The sequence below is a fragment of the Erythrolamprus reginae genome, chromosome 1, assembly GCF_031021105.1.
Source record: "Erythrolamprus reginae isolate rEryReg1 chromosome 1, rEryReg1.hap1, whole genome shotgun sequence".
NCBI lineage: Eukaryota > Metazoa > Chordata > Lepidosauria > Squamata > Dipsadidae > Erythrolamprus > Erythrolamprus reginae.
Window position 1 is genome coordinate 368,718,239 of NC_091950.1, and position 18,544 is coordinate 368,736,782.

An 18,544-nucleotide genomic window follows, 5' to 3' on the forward strand; every position below is an offset into this window, starting at 1 on the left:
CCTAGTTTGGTAATGAAACATCTGCAAGAAAAGTACTAGTCTCAGAAAGCACCAAGAACCCTACAAATAGAAAAACTGCTGAACAGCAAACATGAGGGTAGATCCTTGAATACCTGTTCCTTGGAAGAAGACAGAGTAAGATAGTGGCAATTTACAATTTATGAGGAGCAGGAGAAACAGTCTACTGACCTAATCCATATGCTTTTAAAAGATATCTGGCAGATCTATCATTTGCAATCATGACATAATAGTTTGAAAACTTATTCCTTCTTATTAATCCAAGTGGGGCAAATGATATTGTCAAAGAATTAAAAATTAAGATTACGATTACTAAACAGTTATCATCCTGTTGGACATGGAAGGAGGGAAAGAAAATAATACTTCAGGGAACAAAGGCCTTGAAAATGATATTAGTGGGTTTCTCTGACCATATTGAACTATGTAGTTGTCAGGCTATTGGCATGAAATTAATTGTAGTTCAAAAAGACTAATAAAATGCCACTGCTTGGGAAGGCTTCAAAATTAATATTGAGGAGTCTCAGTATTTTAGTCCTTCAGAGGACTAAATCTCTGAATTTATAACCTCAGATAAGACTTGTACCTTTAGAAATGCTCCTGTAAAGTAGCCTAATAAACTATCCAACTCCTAGTATTAATTCAAATGAAAATGCTTGTTAAACTATTGTAAAAATTCCAATAAGCAAAGAAAATGAAAAGAAAATTAAGCCAACAAATAAACTCAAAATATTTAGTGAAGATGTAAAAATAAAAATGGAAAATGTAGGGGACTGAAAGAGTTGGTTCACCATGGAAGTATACATGAAAGGATAGCCCAGCTTTGTAGAGAGGGCATATAGCAAACAAAAAGAATTTATTTTATTTATTCATTCATTTTGCTGGAGAGACGGAGTAACGACACGGACACCAGAGCTGGATTTAAAATTGGGTCATTTTTATTAACATAAATTTGCATAATTTATTCAAATACTTTTGCATAAATTAGCATAAACAACTATGACCCGGAACTGGACCTGCAGGGTCAAACAAATACTTCCGGGGCGGAAATGACGTATGCCAGCAAACATTCCTGGGCAACTCATGGGCGTATCTCGATGCAAGGTCCAGGTGAGGGCCAGGCCGTCACCTGTGACCTTTTCTGCCATGCTGTGCATGAGGGGGGTCCCACCGGCTAACCCGAATCGGGGAATTAAAGGTGTAGGACCCAAAGACAGGTTCCCCCCAGCTGCTCAGGCAGAAACTCCCTCCATGAGCTTGCGGAGAACCTGTCAATCATCCCCAAAGATGCCCAAGGGAGAACGCGCGGTTGCTAAACCACCCAATTTTCCGCCCCTAACCTGCCTACCCAAATGACCAAAGGTAAGCCAATTAACCTAATTAATGCAAGCACCCCCTAACCGCACATCCATCACCCCAGTGTGGAATGGGCGAAAAAACAGCTCAGCTAAGAGGCAGAACTGCAAAAAATTCCCATTCGGCCCCCTAAGGGCGACCCCGAAGCACACTGTAAAATAGTGGAGGGCGGGCGGGTGTCTGCTCAGTAGCTCGGTCCGGGCGAAAAGGAAGAGCCCCGGGCCTGCTCGCCCTTATATAGGGCAAGCAGGCCCCGCCCGGACCAATCAGGGCCTTGGCCAATCAGGCCCTGATCTCCCGAGCGAAGTCTCGCATCGCGAGACTTCGCCCGGGATCCAAAATGGCGGCCGCCATGAGGGACCGTGTCTCCCGGTCCCTCCAGCAAAGCCTGCCTGCCGGGTAAGTCCGGCGCTGCCCTTGCTGGAGAGACGGAGTAACGACACGGACACCAGAGCTGGATTTAAAATTGGGTCATTTTTATTAACATAAATTTGCATAATTTATTCAAATACTTTTGCATAAATTAGCATAAACAACTATGACCCGGAACTGGACCTGCAGGGTCAAACAAATACTTCCGGGGCGGAAATGACGTATGCCAGCAAACATTCCTGGGCAACTCATGGGCGTATCTCGATGCAAGGTCCAGGTGAGGGCCAGGCCGTCACCTGTGACCTTTTCTGCCATGCTGTGCATGAGGGGGGACCCACCGGCTAACCCGAATCGGGGAATTAAAGGTGTAGGACCCAAAGACAGGTTCCCCCCAGCTGCTCAGGCAGAAACTCCCTCCATGAGCTTGCGGAGAACCTGTCAATCATCCCCAAAGATGCCCAAGGGAGAACGCGCGGTTGCTAAACCACCCAATTTTCCGCCCCTAACCTGCCACAGGAGCGGGGGTCAGATCTCTATCTTGGCCCCCCGACTCCCCCCTCTAGCTGCGCCAGCTCACGCAGAGACCGCTGCAGGTCCTGTAAGAAGATGGCGTTCCCCTGGTCAGACAGGTGAACGCCATCATCACGGTAGAGCCATGGCTTATCTATTGATATAAGGGGATGAGGTATTACCACTCCACCCAATTCTCTAACCGTTTTACCCATAGCCCTATTCACCCGCCGCCTAGCCCGGTGAATGGCCCTAAGGGAAGAGGCATCCCTCCACACAAGCCTAGGTAATATTTCTGACCACACCACTTGCGTGGTGGGCCAGACCTCACGAAGCCTTCGCAGGTCTTCGCGTGCCTGGATGAGCAGCGCCAGGCCCCCCAGTATGCACAGGTCATTGCCACCTAAGTGCAATACCAGCCACCTGGGTGCGGCCACAGGACGCTGCCCACCCAGACCCCTTTGGGCGCGACTCCAGGAGCCGCCCCCCAGATTGCCGGGCGCAGCCACAGAATGCTGACCGCCCAGCAACGCCGGTAGGAGACCCTCCCACCGCATACCTCTCCGGCCCATCCAGGTAACGTTGACCCACCGCCCCAGGGACAGGTGGGTCCCGATGGCGCTCCTGGCTGCCGCGCGGCCGGCCCAGAAAATCATGCTGTGGCCACACAGCAGCGCCGTCGGTTTCGTGTTAGCCTGGGGACCTGCAAGAGGACACAGACACAGAGAGGTTACCTAGCCTAAGCCCTGCCTGGGATCCTCAGCGGGCCTAACATAACCCAAATATGCCGCTGACCGCCAGCGGCCGATCTCCCGAATCCGATGGGCCGGGAAACCAGAAAGTGCCGTGCTACTGGCGGCGCCGATACGGAACGAATGCGTTCCATAACCGGCGGGATCCATGCCCACCTGGGCCATCGCCCTAGATACTAAAGCCCAGAACTGGAAACGGGTCAGAGGGGTACCGTCACAATGCCTAAACAGGTACCCCTGACCTGACCCCCTCATACCACAATAAAGCCGTAGGGCGGCCACCGGACACACCGACTGGTCGGTGGCCGCACTAAGTTGTAAGGCAACCCCTCTGTGCAGCTGATCCGTTTTAGACCTTCTCACTACAAGGGACACCCCCCCTTGTCTAAAGGCCAGATCAGCGAACTGGAAGGCCCGGAGCGAAGTGTCAGCCTGAGACGAAGCCATGGCCTCGCTGACCCGAAGGGCCCCAAAGAACATGACACAAGCCGCTGCCCTGAAAAGACGGGCCTCGTACAATGAGGAACACAGACTGCCAAAAACCACGTTGATAGATGACAGCTGCTCCACCGTCAGGGGCTGACGAGTGTCACCTGGGGCCCCCGCTTGCTCCCTAAGCCAGCCCTCCAGCATCTTCCGGATGCGAAAGTCACCCGAAAGATCTGCAAACCCCCCCGCCTTGGACAGAAAGGCGAGGCCGGCTAGCCGGGACCGGATCGTCCTAACTGACAAGCCACGCTGCCTAACTTGGACGCAAAACTCGGCCAAATGCTCTACAGGGACAGGCCAACTAAGCTGGTAACCCCTGCCCTGCCTAAACTCCCCAAACTCCTTACCTGCACGCTGGTATGCCCTGAGGGTGCCGGGCGCTACAGACAAGGAGATTGCCCGGGATGCCTCGCCTCTCCACCACTCTGGATCCCTCCCAGACTCCAGAGGTGGCTGGGGAACGCTTCTGGCAGTTCTCGGGCCCACGGGGCCAGGGTCCGAAACCTGGACAACTGACCACGGGACAAGGCATCAGCAACCCCGTTATCTAACCCGGGGACATGCTTAGCCAAAAACAATGCGTTTAGAGACAAGGACCTGTGCACAAAATGGCGGACAAGCCGCATGACCCTGTCGCTCTTTGAGGACAGGGCATTCACCACATGGACAACCGCTAGGTTGTCACACCAAAAGTGCACAGTCTTGTCCCTAAACTGCTCCCCCCAAAGCTCTAAGGCCACTATCAAGGGGAAGAGCTCCAGGAACGTAAGGTCCTTAACCAACGAAGAGGCACTCCATTCCGGAGGCCATGCCGACCAGCACCACTGGTCACCTAACACTACCCCGAAACCACAAGTCCCCGCGGCGTCAGAGCAGAGCTGCAACTCAGCTTCCAACAGAAGCTCGTGCCTCCAGAAAGACAACCCGTTAAATCTATCCAAAAAATCCCGCCACACGCCGAGGTCAGCCCTGACCCCAGCGCAAAGGCGGGTACGATGATGGGGCAAACGGAGCCCCTTCATCGCATCATACAACCTCCTGGAAAAAGCCCTTCCAGGAACAACTACCCGACAGGCAAAATTAAGAATGCCTGCCAGTTCCTGAAGCTGCCGTAGGGTCACCTTCCGGCAGCCCAGGACCTCATCAAGCTTCCGCTTAATCTTTACCAACTTCTCTAGGGGCAATCTGGAAGATTGCTCCTCTGAGTCCAATTCAATACCCAGAAAGGTAATCCTGGTGGCGGGGCCTTCGGTCTTCTCAGAGGCTAGAGGCACCCCTAATTGAGCACAAAGGGCTTCGAAGCCCCGCATCAAAGCAAAACATTGCTCTGAATGCGCAGGCCCCGCCAACAGGAAATCATCAAGGTAGTGAACGACCGTACCCAGGCCACTTTGCCTCCTGAGCGCCCACTCCAAGAAGGTGCTAAAACTCTCGAAAAGAGAGCACGAGACAGAGCACCCCATGGGCAAAGCTCTGTCCACGTAATAGCCCCCCTCGAAATGGAAGCCCAACAGCTCAAAGTCGTCTGGGTGTATGGGGAGGAGCCGGAATGCAGACTTAATGTCGCATTTACCCATAAGGGCTCCCACCCCACACTTCCTAACCATAGTCACGGCTGCATCAAAGGAGGCATACCGGACTGAACACAACTCGTCAGGAATGAAATCATTCACTGACTCCCCTTTTGGAAAAGACAAATGGTGAATCAACCTAAATTCACCACTCGCCTTTTTGGGGACCACACCTAAGGGAGACACACGAAGATTCGGGAAGGGCGGCTCCGAGAAGGGCCCCAGGACCCTGCCTTCGGCAACCTCCTTCCCAATCTTCTCCCTAACAATGTCTTCATGACCAACAACCGACCTAAGGTTGTCAGACATGAAGGCCTTCCTAACACCCTGATAAGGGATCCTGAATCCCTCTGAAAAACCTAGCAAGAGAGCGGCCGCTCTCGAGCGAGGGTGGTAGTCGCCCAACCAACCCTCAAGCACCCCTAAATTAATTGGGCTGGGCCCCTTTTCCCCCAGCAGGTGGGGGAGGCTTTGGGGGACCCGAGCCTTTCTTTTCAATCCCCTTCTTGGGGCGGGGGCACACGGCTGCGGAATGGTTTCCCCCACAACTTCCGCAGGCGTGACGAAACCTGCAAATGGGGCGAAAACACGCCCCCTTTGCAGCGAACTCGTGACATATTAAAGAGGCCCCTTTACTAACGGCACCCGCCACGGCCTTGGCCGGCGCGGGCGTCGCAGGCTCCTCCTCCATAAAGTGACCGCTATCGGTCCTATCACAGCCCTCCTTCCCTGACATATGAGTGGCCTGGAACCACAGGTCCGGAACCACCATATCCCAAGGCAAGTAGGGGTCATGGGCAATACGCATACGGAAACCCTTGTCGTAGTGCCTCCATATGGTGCCCCCATACTCAAAATGGGCCCTCGCTATCAGGTCGATGTACTTCAGCAAGGCAGCGGCCCTCCCCGGCTGCCTCTGAATGACCACCGACGCAAAGGTCAGAAAGGCATACAGCCACGAGCTGAAGCATTTCGTGACCTTTGTCTTTTTCACCTTCTCCCCAGGGACAACCTCCTTATCCTGTTTAGGGACCTCCCTGTTCAAGATGGAGAACAAATCAACGTACTCCCCCCGCCAGATTGCCTCCTTAACTGACGGGTGCAGATGGTACCCTAACGGTGTGGCGGGCAACCCACAAGGGATGGCCCCAGGCTTGATGCTGGCGAACGGGTCCCACACCGTGGTGGCCCCCGAGCCCAGCACCCCAAGCCCCGGTGGATACATGAATGGGACTGGTGGCATAATGGCCGGTGGAGGAGGAATCCAACCCCCCACCCCCGCCCCAGGTGGGACAGGCACCCCCAGCGCCCCCACTGGCGGAGCTGGCGGGGACCAAACCTGACCACAGGTGCCTGCAGCAGCCCCCGTGAAGCTGTTGCCACCCCCCATAGCTGGCGGGATGAACCCGGGACCCTGGATGGGCAGTAGCGGAGATGTGCCTGCATGTGGTGCAACCTCACCTGCCCCGTAAGGGGTAGAAGCCATCCACGGTGGGCCCATCCTGGTTGGGCCCTGGAAAGATGACCATTGCCCAGGCTGGGCCATCTGTCCAGCATGGCCCGTCTGCCCGGTGCTGCCCGCCTGTCCGGTTCCCGCCATCTGTACTTCGTGGGCCACTTGCCCAGCTGGGGCCGACTCCTCTTCGGGGTCTGCGCCCCAAGCTGCGGTGGCAGCCGAGGAAAGCCCCTCCGGGCCTGCCCCCGACCGCCACCTCTCCAACTCGTCGAGCCGCTCCAGGACCCTGGCCCAGGAGAGAGAAGGGGACACCTCGGGTTGAGGGACTGTGGGCATAAACCCTACCACCACCCCCACCGGGATCCCCCCCGGGGGCCCCTCTGCCGCCGCCCGAGCCCGGGCAGACGGCCTGGCAGCCCTCCTAGGCCGCACCACAGGTTGGGCCGGGAGGGCCTTAGCTGGCCGCTTTTTAGGGGCCATACCACTAAAATCTATTTTTTGACAAGAAGGAATAGGGCGGGACCAAGCCCTCCCCCAACGGGCCCTGCACCTCTTGAACAAGGCCTGCCCTAACAGCAGGCCTCAGGGGTGCCCAAAAACCACCCGGGAAGCCAATTCCCCCCTATCCCCAAGGGCAACAAGGCCCAAACACCAGGCCTTTATCCCAGGCCTCGATCCCCCAGCGACCCCCGCGAGCCCGCGAGGCCACCAGGAGGCAGAACCTCCCTCCCCCTTAACAAGGAACAATGAGGCTCCAAACCGGAGCGGAGCCCAGCCGATGCTGGCTCCGCTGATGAATAAGCAGGCTTTTCACCCCCCACAGGCCACAAAATGGCGCCTCGCACGAGGTCGCCAAACAAAATGGCCGCCGGAGCAGAACGATCGCACGTCTGCTCAGTAGCTCGGTCCGGGCGAAAAGGAAGAGCCCCGGGCCTGCTCGCCCTTATATAGGGCAAGCAGGCCCCGCCCGGACCAATCAGGGCCTTGGCCAATCAGGCCCTGATCTCCCGAGCGAAGTCTCGCATCGCGAGACTTCGCCCGGGATCCAAAATGGCGGCCGCCATGAGGGACCGTGTCTCCCGGTCCCTCCAGCAAAGCCTGCCTGCCGGGTAAGTCCGGCGCTGCCCTTATTTATTAGATTTGTATGCCGCCCCTCTCTGTAGACTCGGGGGGATAGGGGAGGGGGGAGGGGGGAATGTTTCCATGCATACATTCAGAAGAATTGCATCTGAGGATATTATGGGAATTAATTGATGGGCTGGATGAACAAATATTATTTTTGCAACTGAGGAAGCAAAGTCCACATGACTGGAGGACAGAAAAAATAATCAAAAAGGGTAGGATGGGAATCTGGGGACGTAGAATCATTTTTAGACTGACATCAATAATTAGGAAGCTGCAGAGAAATCAAAATGAGATTAATCTATAAGCACCTGTGATAATGGACAGATGACAGCATGTCCAAATTATTTGCATAAGAAAAATAAATTAAATCCACAGGTACAGAATGATGGATACTTGATTAAAGAGTTCACATATCAGGCATGGCAATAAATCTCAACCCTCCCATCAACCTACAAGCAGTTGGGCGAGATCAAAGAAGAAAAACTACATATTTCTTTAAAGATAGCCTGGAGTACATGCAGAAACAGGAACCTGGTAACAGTAAAATACAGAAACTTGGTAACTATAAAAGAGATCTCTTTTATAGTGAGCTCATTGGGACAGATTTGAATAATTTGAAATGCTAAATTGCTTTTTATGGGTTATGTTGCCAATGGGCTTGTCTACTATTTCTTGATTATTTAGGTTTGCGGTTCGCCATTTCATTCTTCTCCCAACCTCTCCCAAATCTGTCAAATCTCTAAGCATTCAACCTGACCTTTCTTATAGGAGATGAATTTCACACGTATATTTGCCTATTGAAGACTAGGCAATGAATCAAAGATTTGCCTATTGAAGAACATACATTAGAAATATATATTTTTTCACCAGGGGTTTAAATTTTACTTTTCTTCCCTCATTGTTGACGTGAAAGACTTTGCTCTCCAGAGGCAGAATTATAGAATCATAGAGCTGCAGGAGAGGATGGAGGTCTTCTAATCAAGGCAGGAAATCTTATAACATCCTGGACACGTACTGTACTAGTCCAATCTTTCCTTGAAAACCTTGAAAACATTTTTTCCTTGAAAATATCTCTTCAGTATTTATATAATGATTCTGAATGGTAAAGTATTGATTCTAGCTTTATTACCTTCAGCTCTTCTGTTATCTTTGTAACAGCACTTATGAAAAAGTTCTTATATAGGGTGCGTTCCAAAAGTAATGCAATTATTTTTTTATTATTGAAAAGATTTGCACAAACACTTAAAATTCTTCAAAGTATTGTCCTTGGGCCTCTACACATTTTTTCCAGTGACTATGCCATGACCGGTAAGCACCCGGGGACCTCTCCCAAGGTCTTTGTCACAGTTGATTGGATCCCTTCTATGGATGAAAAACGCGCTTTGAGTCTGCGAGTTCCTGGCCAAACACCAGGTGCCAACGCTGCCCCACCTACCCCTATAGTCCTGACGAGGCCCAGATCTTGCGAGAGGTCCCCGAAGATGCCTTCCAGGGCATGTACCGGTCATGACACAGTGGCTGGAAAAAATGTGTAGAGACCCAAGGACAGTACTTTGAAGAATTTTAAGTGTTTGTACAAATCTGTTCAATAAATTACTTAAAAATAATAATGGCATTACTTTTGGAATGCACCCTGTATAATTAAAATTATATCATGATGTAGTGTCACAATAATGATAACAACAATAATATAGACTTTAACATTTTTTAGTGTTTTTTTCTGCATGATGTGCTACCAAAGTGGGAAATGGAAAGTGTATTGAACTGCCTCATGTAATTATTAAATTGTAAAATAAATTTTTAAATGAATTTTGAAAATAATATATACCATAACAGATAAATATACTATTTTTACCTCTCCTTCTTTAATGTGGATATCCTTGTGTTTTCCATTTTCTATTATCTTCAGTAACATGTCTCCCTGCAGCTGGTAAAACAACTGTATAAGAAAGAAGAAAAGGTTAGATTAAAAACATGTCATTGTTTTTAATATAGTACTGTATAGGCTAAGTTCATTTCTGGAGTTCTTATGGCTACAGAAAATTTTATAGCTCCTGGAAATATCATTTACATTTGAACCTGGCTCACCTTGTTGTTCTATATTGCATTCCGTATAATATCACGATAAGCCCACTTTGAGCTTTTGTTTGTTATGATATAGTGACATAGGAATCATTTTTAACAGTGGATGTTTTATCAAGCTTCTTTAGCAAAATGTGCAGCCCTGCAGTTTATACAGTCCATGCAAAATTGTGCTCTTTCTGGAAGCAATTGAAAGAATGGTCTTCTCTCAGAATACTCATGTAGAGTGCAATTCTATTTTTTTTTCAACATGAGGATGATCCAATGGGATACTGGGGACTATGGGATAAGATAAATAAAGTATCAGATAATGTATATGTTATTTTATAAATATATGGAATCAGAACAAAACTTCTGTTCTTTTAGCTTTTATTTTCATGCAAAATGCAACATATAAGATTTGTATGTCTGTCCGTCCGTCCGTCCGTCCGTCCATCCATCCAGTCATTTTTAGTAGTCTAATATAACATTTGCATCCATGTTTTCTTTCTCCACTAAATAAATTATTGAGATTGTATTTATTTATAACCAGCTGAAGTATAGTCAGGAACACAACTTCACTGATGCACAGGAATGGAGGCAGGGCCAGTAACCAAATTGATTTACTCAACTATTTTGAAAATAATCAGTTTCATTTAGGAATAGAAGATGATGAGACTGGAATTCCTGTCTACACTTCAGGGTGAGGTTTTTGGACTGAGTTTTAAATTTGCAATGTAAATACATTTGTCCTTTAAAAAAAAAAAAAGGTTCCAAACTGAAAACTGACCTGGCATAACTTTCATTTTATGTCAGAGTCAAACTCTAGATGAATTTGTGGTGCAAATTTATTTCATTTAAGGAAGCAAGCCTTGGACAATGCTTAAACTTCCTTTATGTTTGATAGTGAGTGTTTTCTCTTATTTTATTACAGATAATAATGCTGTGCACATTATAACTCCATATATTTTGCTTTCAGGATGATTACCTTTCAAGTCATAGAACTACGCAGTGTAATTTATTACTGAACTTTAGTTATGTTGTTTATATTTCTGTTGCAACAAAACCATGGGAATTAATAATTGTAGTTCAAATCCAATTATACCATACATAAATTCAGGAGAATGCAAACCTTTAAATCACTGTCAATACACCCATCATTTTTCTGAATGTTCAAAATTAAAATGGGTAAAATTAATTATAGTAAAAAAAAAAACCCATTTAATCAAAATGGCAAATTAGATAACAAATTTAGAGGAAAATGTAACATTAACATAGAGATAACTGGAGGAAAAATGGTCTATAAAGGAAGAATAAAATTTTATGGATTGCAAGCAAATAGAATCTGGTGGTGATCCAATAAACAACCTAAATATCGGTATGTCTGATGGCAGTGTTTTAAAATTTTATTGTCTAGTATAAACCTATTTGCATGGATATTTTAAATGGTGCCTCTTAAATTTGTTGAGGTGTACTATTTGTTATTTAGTGTTTTTTATTGCTATAGTTACTAGTTTTCCATTGTTTTATACTTTATTGTATTATACTTTAATTTTAATGATGATTGAATATTGACCTTTTATCATAAGATGGAGGACTTAATAAAACACTTCTTTATGAATAATATATTTATGATTTTTCCTAGAATGGATGGAAAAATGAATGCATGCAACATTAATGGATATGTGAATACAACTGAATGCCATCTGCGACTCATTTTTGTTCCAGGTTTCCTGGAGAAATTTGAAAAAGGTAAGTCGTGTAGTAATCCAGACTATCATTTTAAACCAAAATCACCGAAGAAAACTAAAATCTGAACTATTGGTTCCTAAATCAAAATAGGAGGAATCATGTGAGGATGATTATCTCTTCTTGTTTAGGTTGGATGAGTTCTTTTGGATGTTGAATGCATTTATGGATAAATGTATCAGGAATGCTTATGATATTAGGAATGTATTAGTTGGCGAAATAAATACACCTGTTCTTTTGGATGCAGATGATGCTATATTGTTGACCAAAGAAACCCTAAGCTAGATCAAATGTTACATAGATTATATGATTCGAGGATAGCTTGACAGTCTGATAGAGAAAACATAGTGAATGAGCAAGTTATAAATAACTTGCACGAATCCCAGCGACCGATTTGGTCCCACAGAGTTGGTCTTCTCTGGGTCCTGTCGACTAAACAATGTCGTATGGCGGGCCCCAGGGGAAGAGCCTTCTCTGTGGCAGCCCCGACTCTTTGGAACCAGCTCCCCCCGGAGATTAGAACTGCCCCCACTCTCCCTGCCTTTCGTAAAACCCACCTTTGCTGTTAGGCATGGTGGAATTGAGTAATCTCCCCTGGGCCTATACAATTTATGTCTGTGTGTATGTATGCTTTAATAATGGGGATTTTAATGTTTTCTTTTTTAATCGTTAAAATTATCAGATTTGTTATGAACTGTTTTCTATTGTTGTTGTGAGCCACCCCGAGTCTATGGAGAGGGGCGGCAATCAAATAAATCAAATCAAATCAAATCAAATCAAATCAAATCAAATCAAATCAAATCAAATCAAATGGAAAGATTATACATGTAGATGAATTGTATGGGTTGGTAGGCCATTAAAAATGGGGGATTGGATGGAAGAGTTTGAAAATGTAGAAAGGCGTTTAAAAAGGTAGTACAGTGATCCCTCAATTTTCGCGATCTCAATCTTCGCGAAACGCTATATCGCGATTTTCCCACCCGATGACGTCACTCCTTTCCTTTCTCATCTTTCTTTCTCTCTCTCTTTCTCTATCTTGCTTCTTCCTCTCTCACACTCTCTTCCTCCCTCTCTCATCTCTTTCTTTCCTTCTCTCTCTTTCTCTATCTCTCCCCCTCTTGCTCTCGAGCGGCAAGCGAGCAGCCGGGCGGGCGGGCGAACGGGCAAGCGGCAAGCGAGCAGCCGGGCGGGCGGGCAAACGGGCAAGCGGCAAGCGAGCAGCCGGGCGGGCGGGCGAACGGGCAAGCGGCAAGCGAGCAGCCGGGCGGGCGGGTGAACGGGCAAGCGGCAAGCGAGCGGCCGGGCGGGTGGGTGACGGGCAAGCGGCAAGCGATCTTGGGGGTTCCCCTTTGCCTGGGCGGCGGGAAGACCCATCTTCGGCTCCTCGCTGCTGCCGCGCTGCGGAGCAGATCAGCTGCTGGGCGGCCGAAGGAACCTTCCCTGGGTGCCGCCCACCGCCCACGCAAACTCCACCATCTGCGCATGTGCGGCCATTAAAAAAAAAGGGCACGCATGCGCAGATGGTGTTTTTACTTCCGCAACCCTACATCGCAAAAAATCGATTATCGCGAGGGGTCTTGGAACGGAACCCTCGCGATACTCGAGGGATCACTGTATATGATGAGGAAGAAGAATACTAGGGTGTTGGCCTGGAAACCTGTGAGACTGTGAGTTCTAGTTCTATTTTAAGCAAGAAAGCCAGCTGAATGACTTTGTTGCAGTCACTCTCTCTCAATCTATACCAGAGTGGTTGTTGTGGGGAAGACAGGAAGAGGAAGGAATATTAGGTAAGCTTGCTATGTTGAGTTAGTTATAAAGAATAATAAAGGTGAGATAAATATCTAAAAAATAAAAAATAGGGAATGAATAAATAAATAAAATGGCTGAGTACAAAATCTGGATCCTGGTCATTTTGTTATATAGAAGTACTGCAGCGATGGGTTGCTACTGGTACTGTATGATTCTATGAAACAATAGCAGTAGCAGGAGGCTCCATCCATCCACCTCGGACACTTCTGCATGGTAGCAATGGGATTTAGAACCCGTCACTGAAGTGCTGTAAGAGTTGCCTTCTCATATCTGCTTTAGAAAAAGTAAACATACTTTGAACTTAACCAATCTATTTTTTTCTGCTTATGAAGATTTCATGAGGATTGACCTATTTGTGATGAAATTTAATTAGCTTACATGCTTATGTCCTTTATGCTTCTTAAATCCCTGTATAATGTTATGTCTTTGTTGTAAATGTTTAATTTAACATTCAATTTTAGTCTTAGATTTCATTATTGCACTGATTTATGTTTTTTAAAATTCAAGGAATAAAAAGAAATATACTGACATCTATGGGATACACAGAAAATTACAAGCAAATCATGTTTTAGAAATAATATGTGCTTGTTCCTGTTTATTTGTTTATGGCTTAAAAAATAACTAACCATCTGGCTAGTTAAGATAACACATTGAGTTACTAAATCTGATTTGGCAAGCGTTTTGCTGAGCTTCAAATAAGTAGCTTCAATTAGTAAGAATGTGCAATAATGAATAACAAATGCTACTACAGACTTTTGGCAGCCTAACCACTGTAATAATCTGTCTGACACAAATAAAAATAACATTATTTTAATTTAATCGTTAACGATGGGAGGTTTCTGGATAAATACTGTATTTTTTGGAGTATAAGATGCACCTTAGCTTTTGGGGAGGAAAATAGGGGGGGGGATCTGCCTACCAGACTAGCGTCCTTAGTCTGGTCACCTTCAGCATATTATTTTATCATGTGGTTACAGCTTTAAAAACACTTTTTCTGGAGAGAGTAACAAGGAAAGAGCTTGCAAGCTGGTAAGATCTCGGAATATTGTTAGCATTTGGTTAGGTCTGGAAAGAAACTTATTCGGAGCAAGTAGAGCAACGAAAAAAGCCTGTAAAGACTTGGGGCTTGGAAAACATTATTCTCAGAAAGTAACAATGAAGGAGCCTGTAAGATAAGAGCTGGGAAGATTGTTAATACCTAGTTAGGGCTGAAAAAAGCTTAGAAAAAAAGTTACATTCAGAGTATAAGGTGCACTCAAGTTTTCAGCCTTTTAGGGAGAAAAAAGGTGCATCTTATACTCTGAAAAATACGGTATGTGTTTAATGTACAGGCATATGATGAATGTATCAGTCACCTGCTGGATGCACATATGATAGGAAGTTCTTCATTTGAGATAGAGTACCATTGTATTATTTTAATTCCCAAAAATTGTTAAGCTATAAACTGCTTGACTGAGCTGCTGCAAGAGATCATAAATGAGAAGCTGTTGGCAGCATGTAGGATTATGGGGAAACAGGATTACAAGAGCAATGAAAAGAGTAACGTGCAAAAGAGCAAACATGCAAAACTGCAAATGATTTTTTTAAAAAAATCTGAGTCATTTGAAGAATGGTTCTGCTGAAATGAACATTTTGAACTTGGTATCCAATTAACTTGAAGAGACGGATTAAAGAATATTATATTTTCCAGTTGTCTACTTCTCTCATTTCCTTTGTATCTCAAATCTTTCAGGCCAATCCAGATAAAATCTCCATTGTGAAATTGAGAGTAAAGAACTTGCTTATCGTGTCTTTGATGTGAAATATTTGGAATTATTTTAGCCACAGAACTTTTTAATTTATATTTTTATAATGAAAAATAAATGTTTTTTCTAATCTTATAAGAAAGAATATTAAGCTTGAAAAATTATGAACAACCAAGAGATAAATCCAAATAATTTCATTACCTCTTCTCCTTCTTCAATATGGTAATCTTTCCGTTGGTTTGGTCCACCAACAAACATTATATTGAGCTGTTGGTGATGCCTGCGGAACAGTATTTTTTAATTATCAATGTTTTAAATACTTTATTCGATTTCATTGCTTTCTCTTTCTCATAATAATGAAAAAAGTGGCACATAACAGTAAAAGTATTTTGCTTTAATGTTAATAATCTTAGACAGCAACAACCATGTAAAACACTAAAAAATTAAGGGATAAAAGAATTAAAGAATTAAAAGTGTACAGATAAGTAAATAATTCCACCCTGAAATTTACTTTCATGGACAACTTGAAGAAAACAATACTTGCAATATGTGTTGTTTGCAATGTGTAATTATTTGGTTTTAAGTTTCTTGGGAAGAAAGATATCTTCAGATCTACCTATCATATTTTGTTTCTTTTGGATAATCTATTGAGCATTAATGGGGTATTACCCTTATTTATAACCTTATTTTTTTAATCTATTGTTTTCTAATGTTTTAATTGTATTCTATTTTTACCTTCTCTTTTTTACTCTTGTAAGCCGCCCTGAGTCCGCAAGAAGGGCAGCCTATAAATCAAGTGGAATCAAATCATATCATAATTTAGAAAATAGAAGCAAATAAGTAAAGGAAATGAGGTAATCATATAATCTACAAGCAAAATTCAACCTAGACTGAATTTTACTTTGGAGGCTCATTTAAAAAGAATGCGAAATACAGAATATAGGTTCTTGCTTATAACATTCCTATGCTTCTTCTAGTTTATGCGTTTTTTAAGTTTCTAACTTTTGGGCATAATTGTATGGACTTGGGAAACTTATATGTCTGTTTTTGATTAACTAGCTAGCCATGTCAGTGTTTTTCAACCAGTGTGCCACAGCACACTAGTGTGCCATGAGACATGGTCAGGTGTGCCGTTTGGAAATTAAACATAGTTCCCCAAACTACGGCCTGCGTGCCATATATGGCCCGTGAAGGCCATTTATCCGGCCCACCGCCAGCCGCCTCCATCCGAACATAAACATTCCCCTCACAATCCCTCCAGCTATTAGCGAAGGGGAAGAGTGGAGGCACAGGGAACGCTCACTGACCAATCACCTTCTAGGATTCATCCCGACCACTAGCAATGAACCAATAGCAAGCCCCCTCTCATCCACACCCAGGAAGGTCCCCGCTCAGGCTGCTGCACACTTGTCATTGTGTGGCTGCGGGGAGTAGTTGAAGCTGCTACTCCTCCCCATGGTCCTGATTTCTAAGTGAGTATAAATACATTTAGAAGCTATATTATTAACTATATATATAAATTGTACTGTGTTAGAGTGTCATTTTGGTTGGTGGTGTGCCCCAGGATTTTGTAAATGTAAAAAAATGTGCCACGGCTCAAAAAAGGTTGAAAATCACTGAGCTATGTTGTCCAAACCAAACAGCAGTTACTGTCAGCTCAAGGTTAAGGAACTGTATGCTATTATGGCAAGTTTTATAAGTTAAAAATTCCATTAATTCAACAAAATAATATTGTACAATACTCTATATCAGTGATGGTGAACCTATGGCATAGGTGCCATAGGTGACACGCAGAGCCATATCTGCTGCACATGAGCCGTTGCCCTAGGCCTACTAGGCCTACCGGAAGTTGGGAAACAGACCACTTCTGATCTCCAGAGGGCCTCCAGGGGTTAGGGGAAGCTGTTTTCGTTTTTCCTAGATATTGAATTATGGGTTTGGACACTCACACATGTGTGATAGCGCACACCCACGATTTTTCAGCACCCAAGGAAAAAAAAAGTTCACCATCACTGCTCTATATCTTTTTAGAAAATGATATCTACTTCTAATCAGAATAAAATATTGCAACATAAAATATGTGTGTGTGTGTGTGTGTGTCTTTGTTTTAGTGATTCCCCTCAAAACAGTTGTTTTGCATATTCATTTGTTTTGGAAGAATCGTTGAGTGATTAGATCTTTAGACAATGTATACTAATTTGTCCTTTTAATTTCCATTTTTCTCCCATTAAATAAACTGATTTAACTGCTAACTTCATATGACAATAAATTTAACATAGGTCAATGAGTAGATGGATTATATTTTTATACAGGATGTTCTCTTTTATAGTGTTTAAAACAAATAAAATATGTAAGCTGTGCTACAGTAGGAAAAAAAGAAGCCAACATATGAGTTCTAGGCAGGAGAAGCTTGTAACTCAAGGCTTTTGCTTTCAGATTTTTCCTATTTGGTTTTGTATCTTTCAAATACCACTTTACCATCTTCTCCATACCTCATTTTAGATTCTAACTTTTCTAACAAATAGTTGGAAAACAGTTACAAAAACTTAGATTTGGCGCTAAAGGATTACTATAAATATAAACGTAAGCAGACTTAGGAATTGGCAAATGGGAAGTGATGAAGATACTAACATACTGTATAAACAATACATGAAACCTAAGTATGTGCAATGTCAGGATACTAGTATGTAAGGGCAGTTTTGCTCCGGAATCTCAATAATAATTCTTGCATTATCATCATAGCTAAATGTGTAAGTCTAGATGCATGCATACTTTACTTATAAATTAAGGCAACTTATACAATCTACAGACTATTTTGATATGAGAAATGTGAACAGCTTCTGGATTAAAACAGTACTTCTAGAGAGAAACTGCTATGGATTTTTGCTTAAATTAGAATCCAGCAGGGGTGGCTTCTGGTTTACCTCGCTGCCGATTTGCTTTCACACATGCCGCACGGGCGTTATGCACCGTGGAGATGTGCACGCACACTGTTAAAACCCAGCTTCTTCGCGTGCACAGAAGTGAAAAACAAGATGGCAGTAATGAGAGAGCAGGTTTGGGGGCGTGTCCAGCTGGTTCGGAAGCAGGGGGAAATTCCTGCAACCGGTTCTATAGAACCAGTCCGAACCAGCTGGAATCCAGAGTTGTCATTTATTTATTGATAAGATTCTAAATATAAAGCAACCTTTACTCTATCTTAGCAAAATAGACCATAACCAAACATCAATTGCTTTGTCAGAAACAACTTTATCCTTGACTTGTACAATCTTTGAAAAATAAGTAGTAGTAGTAATAAAAATAACAATAGTACCCATCACTTACATAAGCTTATTGCATACTGGAGGCAGAAAAGCACCTTTGTTTTCTTCTACCCAGTTCTTTACATTCACAAGTGTGTCCTCCATGACTTGATAGCAATATACTGCAAAGGAATTGGTTCCAAAATTTCCTAGGTCCGACAACTGTTTTACAGGCTATTGCAAATGAGTGTCTCTGTATAACTGGAATGATGGGTGTATGACAGTGCACTCT

General features: G+C 44.6%; 2 protein-coding genes across 2 annotated transcripts in view; both read right to left on the reverse strand.

The window, feature by feature from the left end:
- The window catches only part of HAAO (3-hydroxyanthranilate 3,4-dioxygenase), a 36,869-nt gene extending 18,325 nt beyond the window's left edge, over positions 1-18,544 (reverse strand). The window contains exons 1-3 of the mRNA XM_070741386.1: positions 18,335-18,544; positions 15,212-15,290; positions 9,502-9,585 (exon numbers count right to left, since the gene is read on the reverse strand). Coding sequence (XP_070597487.1) covers positions 9,502-9,585; positions 15,212-15,290; positions 18,335-18,417 — 246 coding nt within the window. The 5' untranslated portion in view covers positions 18,418-18,544. The remainder of the gene's footprint in view (positions 1-9,501; positions 9,586-15,211; positions 15,291-18,334) is intronic.
- LOC139161783 (uncharacterized) lies at positions 932-6,838 on the reverse strand. The gene is made up of 2 exons (XM_070741373.1): positions 6,527-6,838; positions 932-4,006 (listed from the first exon to the last, which is right to left on the reverse strand). Exons 1-2 carry the CDS (start codon positions 6,663-6,665, stop codon positions 2,988-2,990), a joined length of 1,158 nt encoding a protein of 385 aa, XP_070597474.1. The 5' UTR covers positions 6,666-6,838; the 3' UTR covers positions 932-2,987.